The following is a 13,367-nucleotide window of genomic DNA, read 5'->3' on the forward strand; positions in this document are numbered from 1 at the left end:
CTGCACGTGGGTATCTGTCTTAAAAGAAACCTGTAAAGAAGCATAGATAGCAAGATCTTTATTGTGGGTTTTGGGCCTGGAGGGGAAATGTCTGATTGACTTGAAATGTTATTTATATCTCATTAAACTGATTCTCTCCAGTGGGAGTCTAGTTTGTATAGTAAAGATTTAAATATATCAAAGATTATGAAAGGATTAGTTAAAGTACACTTCTGAAATCATGCTATATTTGCCTAATTTCAGTATTCAGCTCATCGGGATTATATTAATGTGTATTTATGTTAATTTTTATTAACTTTTCCTCAACCAGGGAACACAAATATATGCTGCAAAAAGAGGCTCCTTTGTTGACCTTGGAATTTTAGATGTCATGCAGATATTTGGTCGAGCTGGACGGCCTCAGTTTGACAAATTCGGAGAAGGCGTCATTATTACAACTCATGATAAACTCAGTCATTACCTGACTCTTCTTACTCAGCAGAATCCAATTGAAAGCCAGTTTCTTGAAAGCCTTGCAGACAACCTAAATGCAGAGGTAACCTTTGGTTCATTTAGAGGAACTAGCAAACTTTAAAGGATTAATATTATTTGAAACAAAGATGCAATATTATCACACTCAAAATATCTAAAATTTTATTATTACTGATAGTCTAGGTATTAGAAGTAGTAAGGTCAAAATACCATTAAGATAAAACTGTAGAAAAACAGCATTTACCTTTTAATCAGAAGAGCTTTATTAGAATTTAGTAAGTGTTCTGCGTAACTGCAAATTAAAATCCACAAAAAAAAATTAAAGCATGTCTTTCTGTATATAAACAAACTTAGTTCACATGGTTGACTGCAATATAGGAAGAATAATGCACTTGGCTTGAACTCTTCTCTTTGTTCTCTTTTACAGTGGTAATCAGAACTGATTTATTATAAACAGCAAGTTCCCAGTTTGCTTCAGTTTAAATCTTAAAATGCATTTTCTCTGAAAATGCTGTGGTTGTATTGAAAGTACTGGCCTCTGTCACATTAAAATAGAGCGATTCAAAAGCTGTCTATTGTAATAATCAGTTAAAAATATGTATATACACACACAGACACTTCTTACAAGGAAACCTCAGAAATTTAAACATGCTTAAATGAAGAAGACAATACTGTTTTTCAAAGGCACCAGACGTTTTTTCAATAAAAGTAAAGGAGTTCACCTAAACTCAAATGTCCAGTGACATCTTAAAACTGATTATGCCTTTGAAAGATGTGAAGTTTATTTGGTATATTAGGAATAGTCTTGTTTTTTTAAGATGCTTGTTCTGTTTTATCTATATAATTCTTACATATTTCTGTGTATTTTTTACCTTTTCATCACTTTAAAGTCTTTGCATTATTCAATCATAAATAATAATTTTAAAAGGAAATTCTGGAAAGGAGCAAAAATTGATACAGTGACCCTTTAAAATGTTAAGATTCATTCTATGATTCTTTACAAATGACCAAGTTTGATCATTCATGATTTTGGTTGGTTGTTTTTTTTTTCTTTTAAGTGGGTCTCATAAGTTATTTCTTCAGTTCCTGTTAACAGGAAAAATCTCTGCCCAAGTACAGTCACACATCAGAAGCAGAATAAGGTTTAACTGTATTCCAAGTTGTCGTGGTTTAACCCCAGCCAGCAACTAAACACCACGCAGCCGCTCACTCACTCCCCCCCCACCCAGTGGGATGGGGGAGAAAAATCGGGAAAAGAAGCAAAACCCGTGGGTTGAGATAAGAACGGTTTAATAGAACAGAAAAGAAGAAACTAGTAATGATAATGATAACACTAATAAAATGACAACAGTAATAATGAAAAGATTGGAATGTACAAATGATGCGCAGTACAATTGCTCACCACCCGCCGACTGACACCCAGCTAGTCCCCGAGCGGCGATTCCCCCGCCCCCACTTCCCAGTTCCTATACTAAATGGGACGTCACATGGTATGGAATACCCCGTTGGCCAGTTTGGGTCAGGTGCCCTGGCTGTGTCCTGTGCCAACTTCTTGTGCCCCTCCAGCTTTCTCGCTGGCTGGGCATGAGAAGCTGAAAAATCCTTGACATTAGTCTAAACACTACTGAGCAACAACTGAAAGCATCAGTGTTATCAACATTCTTTGCATACTGAACTCAAAACATAGCACTGTACCAGCTACTAGGAAGACAGTTAACTCTATCCCAGCTGAAACCAGGACACAAGTATTTCCACACACAAATGTGGGGGAATGAAAATATTGACACCTGTCTGCGCTTACAGCTACTCCTCTCTACCTCAAGGCACAGGAGTGGTCTCAGTACAAGGAGGGAGAGAGAAATTGAACTCCCCCAGAACATGAGACACAAACGTGATGAAAAGGAGCCATTTGCAATTTTCCCATGCTTCTTTCTACCACAAAGGAGAGAGGAAATATAAACAGATGGTATACTTGCAGTGGGCTGGTGTAGAGCTCTCAACCATTTCCTTTTGACAACACTTTTATATGCCTGGAGATAGACACCTGTGAATGTTCTGTAAGTGGAACTGGATGGATATACAGTTCTTTAAAATTGGATAATAGCAACTTACACATTAGCAGTAATAATTTAAATCTTAACGTTGGTTGTGAAGGCTGGGATTGCCTGTAGTTAGAGTTCAGCACCCCAAGAAGTTAGGAGAGAGAGATCTGGTCTTGGGATACTGTGTACCTTTTCACTAGGAAAGAATCCAGCCAGATTTCATAGAAAAGCTTTGTTCTTTTTCTTGAGATACATGAAGTAGACAAGGAAGAAAGAGTTGGGATATTCTTTCCTTCACAGCAAAGGATTTATTTTTCTACTTTTTTAATTTTAATATTAGAAATTTAGTCCTCCCATCTCATAGAAGGCCTTCAAGTCAGTGAAGAATTACAAAGACAATGGAATAATAAGCACCTATTGTGAACTGAGTCTGAGAAGATCTCTATGATTGACATACCATGAAAAACAAATGGGATGGCTATATGCTACTGTTTTTTCAGGCTTGGTCTGTATTGCTCCAAATTGTCTAGAAGGTGTGTGGATGTGCTGGTGTGCCTACCTGAATTATACCATGAATCTCAAGTATTCCTTCCACAGAGCTTCAGCAGAAAAGCTAGCTTTTGTGGGGAAAATGCTTTACTGACATACCCTAAAAAAATCTTGTTGGTTAGCTTAGCAAAAGAAAGTTTCAAGGGAGATACAACAGCTCTCTATAACTAGCTGGAACTAGAAGTAAATAAGAAAAAGAAAAAAAGATAATTTTGACCAATGCCAGTACAAGAATTAATTACCCTGCTCATAAGTAAGGTTACCTGACACATAAGATCTGGAACAGTCTGTCTTTTTGCAGTAGTGGAGATAAAAGAAGTCTAATTTTTTTCTATGGTGAATATTTTGTAATAAGTGATGGTATTTGTATGGAAGATGTGATTGCATATGAGGAAAAGAAGATTTGACTTGATGAACCAGGAGTTCCAGTCCTATTTCTTTCCTCTTCAGCTGAGAATGCTTAGTTAAGAAAGTATAAGATGTAAGCTATTAATTTTCAATGTGTATTATTCGGCAGAGAGAGAGAGGTTTTAATGGGCAGCGTGTTGTTCCTCTGATCTTAGCTGTAGTTCCAAAATGCACAAATTTTCCAGCAAGGCCAGAAAGCAGAGGTGATGGTTATATGCAAGCTTTCAGGAAAGGGTTGTGGGGGGTTTGGTTTTTGGGAGGGGGGGTCTTGAGGGGACAAGTGAATTTACGTTCATTGAACTTTTTATGCAGAGGAAAAAAATTTTAAAAATCTGAAAGTAATTCTATTTTCAAAGAAAAGACACATTTGGTTATAGTTACACTTTAGGATTCTTTTCCCGTTTCTCCTTTTCCACTGTACAGATTGCAAATTCTTAGTTTTAAGTCCTAGGTATTTATCTCACAGGAAGTATTTAGAACAGCTTAACAAAATATTTATAATGTAGCAAGTGTCTGCTTGTATGTTTCTGTACTAGATAGTAAATTAAGGTACCAAACTGCTGCTAGCATTGACTTTGGTGCATTTAGCACCAAAAAAACCCACTGAAGGTGGAAGAGACCTGGTTGATTGTTAGAATACAAAACAATTTTAATTTCTCCCAGGCTTGTGATTTTAACAGCAGTTTTTAAAGGTAGTAGTATCTTCTCTTTTTTTTTTCTTTCTTTTCTGTGCATTTGATAGCAAGTACTCTACTAACCTAAAAGCTGTTAAAAAAAAAAAAAATCACTGAAGACTTGGAAAGGTAAATACCATTCTCTAGCACCAGCTGAGTATGTCCAAATGGATAGTTAATGAAGAGGGAAAAAAAAGTATCAAAAAGCAAGACATTCAAGGGTGAAAGGGCTCTGTGGGGTTAGAATACTAATGTCTACAGTAATTATGAAACACTAAAAATTGTCCAAAAGAAAAACAATGACTTGCAGCAATTTTAGATAAGAATGACAAAAATAAAAGCAATCTTACTCATGAAACTTTATTTAGATTTTTACCTAAAAGAGAAGGATTTGTTTGTCCAGGGAAGTATGTATTTCTGCTAAGTAGTTTCTTTTCAAATGTGTACATGTTACTGAAATTCCTTCCAGAAGTAGAGGAAATCTCTATAGAAATTTAGTGACTTTTAACAGTAATTGTTTATCCAAGTAGTTATCTGAAAAATATTTCTACTAGACACTGCAAAAATAATTTGGTTACATTGAATGTGTAAAATTAAGAAGTTAATCCTCATGCCCAGTTAGAATAGTAGAACTAAAGAAGAAAAAAATAATGGAATAGAACAATAATTCCATTTCATAGGAGGTAGTCATCTAAACTTATCCAATCAAAGATATATAGGAATTATGTGATGTACAGTATAACAAAAACTACTTCTAAGTGCAGCACTTCTACCACAGGATTTGGGGTTTGGGGAATGCAGCACATCTACCACAGGATAGGAAAAGTGCAGAAAACTGACAAACTAGTTTAGGCAGAACTATTTATTTTCAGATTTTATGTAATGGTAGTGTTATCTGAAAAGAACAGTGTACTCATGGCTTTAAATTACTGAAGATTCTGTAGCTGCAGTACAGTTACAGCAGCTGAAAATGCACTCAGAATTTCATTAATTGGTGTAATAAATGGTTGTTAGTAGAAATAGCAATGGAAAATGCTGAAAAGCAAGAGAGTAACAAGGGCATGAAACCATTTTTTTGTCATCTGATATGTCTGATGTTACTTATCCTTCTGTCATGACATGCAGGAAAAATTAGCACCTGCCAGATTACAGGAAATCAATACTATGAGCAGCTACAAGGAGCTATTGTGTTAGGGTTTTTTGGAAAGTAACTTCATCATTTCCTTATAATTGGAGTGAGTCTAAACTTCTATATATGTTGATTTGATCTAAGTTAGTGGAACCCTCTGAGAAGGATACAGGTGTTTTAGAAATTGTTGTGTTTATCTTGAGATGACTATTCCATAAGCTGCAGCATTCTGAAAAAAAAAAAATACATTTTAAAACATATGCCATCATATTGATCAGTAGATAGTCTTAGGAAGCACATTCAGTTTTGGTCATCTTTCATATACACTGTCCCTTTGGCAGTAACAATAGCACTATATGGAGACAAAATGTGTTTATTGACTGATTTGTTACAGAAATCTAGACAGTATGCTGGTGACCACTGTCACCTTTGCCATAACAGAGCCTGTTGTTAGCACCGGAAAATCTGTGCTGATATATAATAAAATGACATATTTTAGGAGCAGAGTCTGCTTTTATTACAAGTCATTCAGGAAATCAAGTGCTTATGCTGTAGTTGTAAAGAGAAACCAATTAAAGGCCAGAAGCACTGCTGACTTAAATTCTTAATTTATTGTAGACAGATCAATAGCTCAAAGAACTAGTAAAATGAAGGCAGCAGTCGGAAATATGGGAAGACTCCATGTTTCCACAAGAATATGAAGTTGCTTTTACCTGGACCAGTTCTCTTGGCAAAAATAGGTAGGTGGTAAGAATAAGGCAATGATTCAGATGTTTGAGGCAATACAATATGTAATCCTAGCCACACAATCACTGAGTGGAATCCAGAGCCTTGAATTTTGTACCTAGGCTTATGTGGTGCAGGAGAGAAAATCTGGGCAATGATGCAAAAAAACAAGGGTAATTCTAATTCCCATTTAAAAATTAATTTTCTGGAAGCAGAAAATTTTCAGAGGGGATGGGCAAAGGAATAGATCAGCTTCTGTGAAAGGAACACATTAGTTTACCTGCACGCTTCAGGCAAGAACAAAGACAACTGGGAGATTATATGACAGAGTTTTATGAAGTAATGAGTGACATGGCAAAAGATTGCATCTCTCCTGGGACAAGAACCAGGAAATACTGGCTGAGGTGAGTCAGTGGCAGGTTCAGAAAACACAAAAGGGTGCCAGCTGGGTGGTTAGACTATGGAACTCTTTGCTGCAGGGAGTTGCTTCTAAAAGGTAGAGTAGTTCAAAAACTGTACAGAAGTGGAATACAAATCCATTGAAAGATATTGAATGCAAAGGCAATACCTTTAACTAATGACCTTGAGATGCAGTAGTTTAAGAATTTGGGAGAAATTTATATGGTGCTTGCTTCTCATTGCCACCTTCTGCCCTTCAGGATTTGCTGTTACCTGATCTCAGAGACAGCATGCTGGCCTGGATGTCCCAGTGCATTTGTTCTTAGGAAAGATACAGAGTGGGAAAAGCTGAAATACACCCAACTTCATTGAGTTAACTTTAAACATGTATTAAATTAAGACTTTGAACATTTATTTCAGCACCTCAATCCACTGAGCATTCTCTCCTGCAAACTTGTTTTGAGTTTTGGTTTCGTTTGGGGTTTTTTTTTTCTTCTAAAAATGAGCGGAAGAAGAGTAAAGGGTTAGTGATGGTCAACATAGGCATGGAGATGCCCTTTTCCTTTTCTCCTGAAGTTGTGCCACAGGGCATAATGGAATGTAAAAAGGAATAAAATAAACAGCTGGTTAGGGTGCTTAGTCGAGAGGAGCGAGTCCTGGGTCAGTTAACCAGCTAGCAAACAGAAAATAGCTGTGACTGTATTTTCTGGAAGTACAGGAAGAAAGATAAGATGCAGGGGATGTGGTTTAATTAGACCATAAACTTTAACTTATCTGGGAACTATCATCAATAGCTCATACAATGCAGGTCACCATTCCTTCCCTAATTGTTTCCACCTGATAGAGCCCGCCCTGACATCCACAGCTGGCCCCCAGCTTGTTTCTGGGACAGCTCCTTTCCCCAGAGAGCTTAGAAACCAGTGCCAGGCATAAGGTATACCCTCCCCAGGGGGTGTGCCTTTCCTTGCATTTACTTATGATTTTGTTGTGAAGCTGGGGAATGTAAAAGGTGGTGACTTGTTTAGTTTGGACAAACCTCTTAATCTGTTTTTTGCCTTGAAAGAGTGGGCAACTCTTGTGGTTCTCAGAAGAGACCCACAATTCCTTCAAAGCCCTTCTGAAAAAATCACTCAGGAGCTGGGTGACTGAACAGCTAGCTTATCTGGGTATGGTGCAAAGCACAGGCTGAGGGGAACTGAAGTTTTCTCCCTGGGTGTCCAGGGCCCTGGGGCCTGACCTGACCTGCATGAGACCAGCAACCTCATCCGTTCTCCCCTCACCTTATTCTGCTGTGTCCAGATGGTAGACAAGTTATTTGGAGTTAACAGATAATGACAACTCTGATGTAGTTCAGCTGAACTTATAAATAGTCCTTCAGTCGCACGTGACTGGAGGAGATTCTGTCCCACTTGGGACAATTCTAGTAGCATTAAGGAATTGTTTCAAAAGCCATACAGGAATAAGACCATAATCACTTCAGATGCTGAAATGTTAATGCAAAATACTTTGGTTTCCAAAGCAAACAGAAAATTGCTTATTAGGTTTTTAGAAAGATTCCTTGCTCTCTTCCTTAAGAACAAGTATTTGATTCATATATAGAAATTTTTCATCCATGTAATCTGACTCAATTATACAACAGCAATTAAACATTCTTATGTAAAATTTACTGTTATATTACATATTATATAATACATACCATAGATATTATCGTAATATTTTTATGCCCTTTTCTAATCTGTCTAGAAATATCAGAGAGAAAAACTTCATTTTTCAGAGAGTACCTCCAAAAACCCATGCTACTTATATCTGTTTACACTTTTTTGAAAATCAAAAACACCTCCTCCGAAATAAAGTTCAACTTGATAAAGTCTGTGGGATAGCATTTGTAAATAAAATTATTTAATGAAAATGCAGACTACTAAGCATGTCACTCAGTGACACCAGCCATTGAACAATTAGTTGAAAATTTGTGATGCTGATGATTTTTTTTATTTAAAGTGATAAAGTCAGTTGGATTAATGTAGTATTCAAGTTTTCATTTTGTGAGTGCAACATAATTTGTATTTGAACAGTTTAAAAAAAAAGTGTTTTGTGATGACTGGTGCAATCAGACAGTATAATGTCAACATAGTAAATATTTCTACTCATTGATTATTCCATGGTTGGAACCATTAATACATGGTTGAGGAAATGCTGGAAAAATTTAGAACTTTTTTCCTTTTTCTTTTATTTTAATAAAGTATCACCTTGTCTATTTATTGATTTTATGAATACTACATATGCTAGGTCTTAACAGAGGTCCTCTCCTAACTTTGTAAATAATTTATTTCATAATTACTCTTAAGTGTTTGTATTAATAAGGTAACTTCTGTCACTTATACTGTTTTAGCAAAGGTATAAATTTTCAAATGATCCATAAGAACTTTATGTGAACACTAGATGGCAGCAAATATTTAGAAGTTGCCTTTTTTTCTTTTCTTTTTTTTTTTTTTTTTTTTGTCTCTGCATATTATTCAGTGACTATTCATTAAAGTTGGGGAGGAAGGAAAGCGCAGTATTAGTTTTCAGTACCATATCTGAAACCCAACTGTATTTCATAATCACTTTTTCCGCCTCAGTTTTACTTTTAAATTATGAAAATAATTAATTTGTAAGTAATACAATCAGTATTTGAACAAATGAGGCCAAAAAATGTGGGGGTGTTTTTTTTTCTTTTAATTGTCAGACTTCACTGTCCTCAGTAATGAGAATTTTACGTTTTCATGATTGTGAAAGTGGTTGTTTGGGGGAAAACGTTACTATTGGACTATGTTGTTATGCTATTTCAAGTTGTGTACTGAAAGATATTTGAATCGTGGAAAGAAACCAAATGCTGAAATTAACCTGGGTAGCAAATTGAGCAAAACTGACCTGTGGGCTCTATTAGATGTTCTCCCTCTAGTAGTCTATGAAGAACTGAATGCTTTTGTAGCTACTTCAGTGCATTATGTAGCTATATACTTTGAAAAACAACACAATGGGGCTTCCCCCGACCTCCATATGCTATTGAAGAACAAAACATCACTTGAAAAATGTGTGAGACAAAGCTTGGGGTTACTCCATGCTATTAGTCATTGATATGAACAAGGTTTTGCTGGGTTTAAGTTATTTTAACTCAAAGCAGATTTGTCTTGCATTATTATTTTTGACTAGATATTTATGTTATTTCAGAAAGAATATTATATTATTATTAACGTCTAGATGCTTGGGTCTGAACATGCATATGAAATCACAGTTGTAGAAGGATTTATTAATTTTTGCCAAGTCATGTGGAACATTTATATGAAATCCAACCACCAATAAAACAAAAATAACTTTAAAAATGTAGTAATGGATCACAAAAATTCGGTAAGAGGGTCTTTTGCTTGTTTTAAACAATGAGCAACAACCAAATAACGTTTGTTCATGTGACATGCAGGAAATACCAAATCCTCCTGGTAAAATCAGGTTAACTGGAATTAAGCGGTAAAATGCCTCTCATGAATGTAACCAATACAAAATAGAGCTGAAGTTATCAAGTGAAAATGTGTGTGTGTGTTAAATAATTTGGTGATAAAACTATTGAATTAGCAAAAAAAGTCACTAAGTAAAAAAACTGTTTAGGTATACCTGATTTAGCTTTGAAAAATAAATAAATAAATGTATATATATGTGCCTATTACCTCCTCAATTTTGTTATGTTTTGCTATAACAAAAATGTAGCAGGTACCTGTATGTTTGACTTGCCAGATACAAAAGGAGAAAACTTTGTAAAAACTGCATATAAGCAGATTGCCAAGTATGAGGGCATGATGAGGAAAATCATAAGGATTGTTGGTATCATTTGGTTTAGGCCTTGAACCAGAAAGTGCTTTTACATTGATATGAAAAATTAATCTTTTAAATGTAGAATAAATTTTTTTTAAAGGTACTCTTCTTTAAATTACCCTGAGCATATTCGCTAAAGAATTATGTTTTGTCTTTTTTTTTTATAACAAGCTTGCTCAGTATAATCTTTTAACTGTAAAAATCATAAGTGATATAGGAAGGATCATGTGGGTCACTGTTTCTATAATACTATGTCACAGAACATACCATGTTATTAGATGTTCGTAAGATGAAGATGTATAAATGGTACAAGTTATTGTCCTATGATTATTTTAAAATAATTTAAGTTGGAAACATACTGCCACTTTCTTTAATCTAGTGCTAATGCTCTGAATTCCATATGTTTTCAGCCAAATACTTATGTTCAGCTGTAACATATACATTTAATTTTGCCTCTTTTCCTATTTCCAGATTGCTCTTGGAACAGTAACTAATGTGGAAGAAGCAGTAAAGTGGATAAGTTACACTTATCTTTATGTACGGATGAGAGCAAATCCATTAGTATATGGCATCAGTCACAAAGCTTATCAGGTATAAAATGCATTTTAAAAAAATCTGTAACCTATTCTGGGTTTCTAATCCTTCCCTGATGTGAGGATAAATATTTGCTATTTCTACTTAACCTGACATCAGCAATTCTTTTAAAGTGCTTAGAAAAAGGAAGATATTTTCTGTAGTGGAGTATTTTTAACACTAAATTAAGAGGCCCCTTCTGTTGACATAAAAATACATTTTAACTGGCCAAGTTATGCTCCAAAGCACAACATTCATTCTTATCAGGCAGTTACTGTAACTTAGCCTATTGTCAGTGTTTCAGTTTTGTAGGCTAGATATAAATGATAAAATAAAGCATTCTTGAGTTGCTTGCTTTCCCCCCTGCCCTATCAGCTTTTGTTCTAGAATCTTTCATCTCACGATATCTTATAAATTATAAAATAACATTTGTAATTTTTTTTTCTTTCTTGTGATTTAGTAATTATAAGATTTTTTTTATTCATTTATTTTGAAATTTTTTTTATTTAGAAATGTTCCATGCAGTGATATAAATCAGAGCACAGTTACATAAGTGGGGTTTTTTCAAGTTTTTTTCATTATCTGTAATTTTTAGGAAGTTTAATAGTTTACAGATTTTCTAAATATTGCTACGTTTTTCTGTATAGCTGTTCATAAGCATTTAAAGTTAACGTACTTGGTCACAGTTAATTGAGCCTAATGCAGGTGAAACTTTCACAAGTGTATGGTAACGGCAGTTTATTTCTCTTTTGCGACTTCATAATTTGTCATGATATTGTGAGCAGCAGTTGTTTTGGTCATTGTAACATGTAGAGATATATGTCAGGAGATATTTTTGGAGCAGCTTTTGTGTCTGATAGTGGAAGCTGCAATGGAAGTAGGTAGGCTATTGTTTAAGCAAGCTTCTGCAGACACCTTTAGACCTCTGGTCATCTCAAATCTGTTTTCTATAAAAAGCCTTACAGTACATTACCATATGTTGATGTAAGACTATATAACACAAATCACAAACTAATAGATAAATGAAAAGCAAAAATTGTGAGAATATTGTTGTCCCATTCCTATAAAATCCTTTTTTTTTCATCAGGTATTTTTGACGAGAGTTATTAACAAATTTTAGATTTAAAAAAAGGGAACTGTGGTGGTAATAACTGGTAAAAAAAGTAATAAAACACTAACAGAAATATTTTTTATAAATTTAAAAAATAATGAACAAGAGTTGCTCCCCCTCCCCTTGCTTTTGTGTTTTTATTCAGCTGCTGAGAAAGTGGAGCTTGCCAGCGCTTGTATTTTCCTGCCACTAACCTCCTTTCTACCTCTCTGATTTGATGTGCTAATAATAGACATTCCTATTTTTGTGTTAAGGCAGTAACAAATTATATCAATTTGAAGTGTTATCCATTCACGTAGGAGCAAAACCAATGCCAATCCCCTCATTTTCTAGATAAACCAGTTTTAAACTTCAAAGGTAATGTGTTATAGACGGTATACGGATGGTATAATGCCAGATGCGGGCATAACCACAGATTTGCTCACTTAGGCCAGTCTATGCCTTCTGTTCTGGTTATAGGTATCTAATTTTCATAATTGGTATCTTATTGTTTCTTAGTAATGTTGCAGCATGCCAATTTCTATCTCTGTTTTGGCCGACAGTCAATGTTACCCATTCAGAATCCATATATCTGCATAACCATCGTGGGTCACACTTCCCAGCTGTTCGGTGTGGCTGAGAAGATGCAAACTTGTTCTCCCCCTGCTTTCCACAGGTGGTCACCACATCCAGTAATTATTTTAGGGTGCAAAAGGTCCAGCTTGTCCACAGAAAAGGGGGGTGTTGTCCTGCACAGGGAGACCAGGGCAAGCATGCACCTGCCATGCACCGACATATTCTGCACCCCACGTGTTGTCTCCAGGCTATTGCTGTTCCCCACCTAGCCCATTTCTGGGCTATGCCCAGGAGTAGGCTACTCCAGGCCCACTGCTTTGATTTGTGACTTTTCAAGTTGTTTGCCAGAAGTGCCAATAATGCCTTTTACTGATTTGGGAAAATTGTCAAAATTTATGGTGAGCCGCAAGAAACAAAGAGTGGAAGGAAAAAGTGGAGCGAATGTGAGTGTCATATTAGTGAAGCCTGTAGTATGAATTACAGGCGTTTTCTCATCCTTTTAGGGTTCCAAAGGAAAGGTGGCTGGTTTTTTTTAAGGTAACCCCTTTGTTTTCTCCTCTTTTTGGTTCCACTTTGGAGTTCCCACAGTTAAGCAAAGCTTTTTATCCCCATAAGCTGTATGTTTATGTTTAGAACATCTGTAAAAGTTGGAGGAACTTGTCCCCAACAGTCCTCTCAGCTAGAGAAAACAATACGAGTAATAATGTACTTTATCATGCATTCTTAAATTTCCATATGTATACTCCAAACCTGCTCAGTTTCTTGCTGTTGACATGCCAAGGCTTGTTTTTAAGACTATGGCTTAAAGCTGTTCTAGGCTTGATTTTTACTCTGTGGGATTTCTAATTATGCAAGTTCAACAAGAAGGGTGCTAACCATGGATT

At 35.6% G+C, this 13,367-nt stretch overlaps 1 protein-coding gene across 3 annotated transcripts in view; it reads left to right on the plus strand.

The window, feature by feature from the left end:
• Positions 1-13,367, plus strand: part of ASCC3 (activating signal cointegrator 1 complex subunit 3) — a 287,526-nt gene that overhangs the window by 181,633 nt on the left and 92,526 nt on the right. For all 3 annotated transcript variants that reach the window (XR_008234298.1, XM_052781435.1, XM_052781436.1), the window contains exons 16-17: positions 311-535; positions 10,716-10,835. Coding sequence is in view for 2 of the 3 variants with exons in the window: in XM_052781435.1 (XP_052637395.1) it covers positions 311-535; positions 10,716-10,835 (345 nt within the window). In the remaining variant the exon portion in view is untranslated. The remainder of the gene's footprint in view (positions 1-310; positions 536-10,715; positions 10,836-13,367) is intronic.

The sequence above is a fragment of the Harpia harpyja genome, chromosome 3 (assembly GCF_026419915.1).
Source record: "Harpia harpyja isolate bHarHar1 chromosome 3, bHarHar1 primary haplotype, whole genome shotgun sequence".
Lineage (NCBI taxonomy): Eukaryota > Metazoa > Chordata > Aves > Accipitriformes > Accipitridae > Harpia > Harpia harpyja.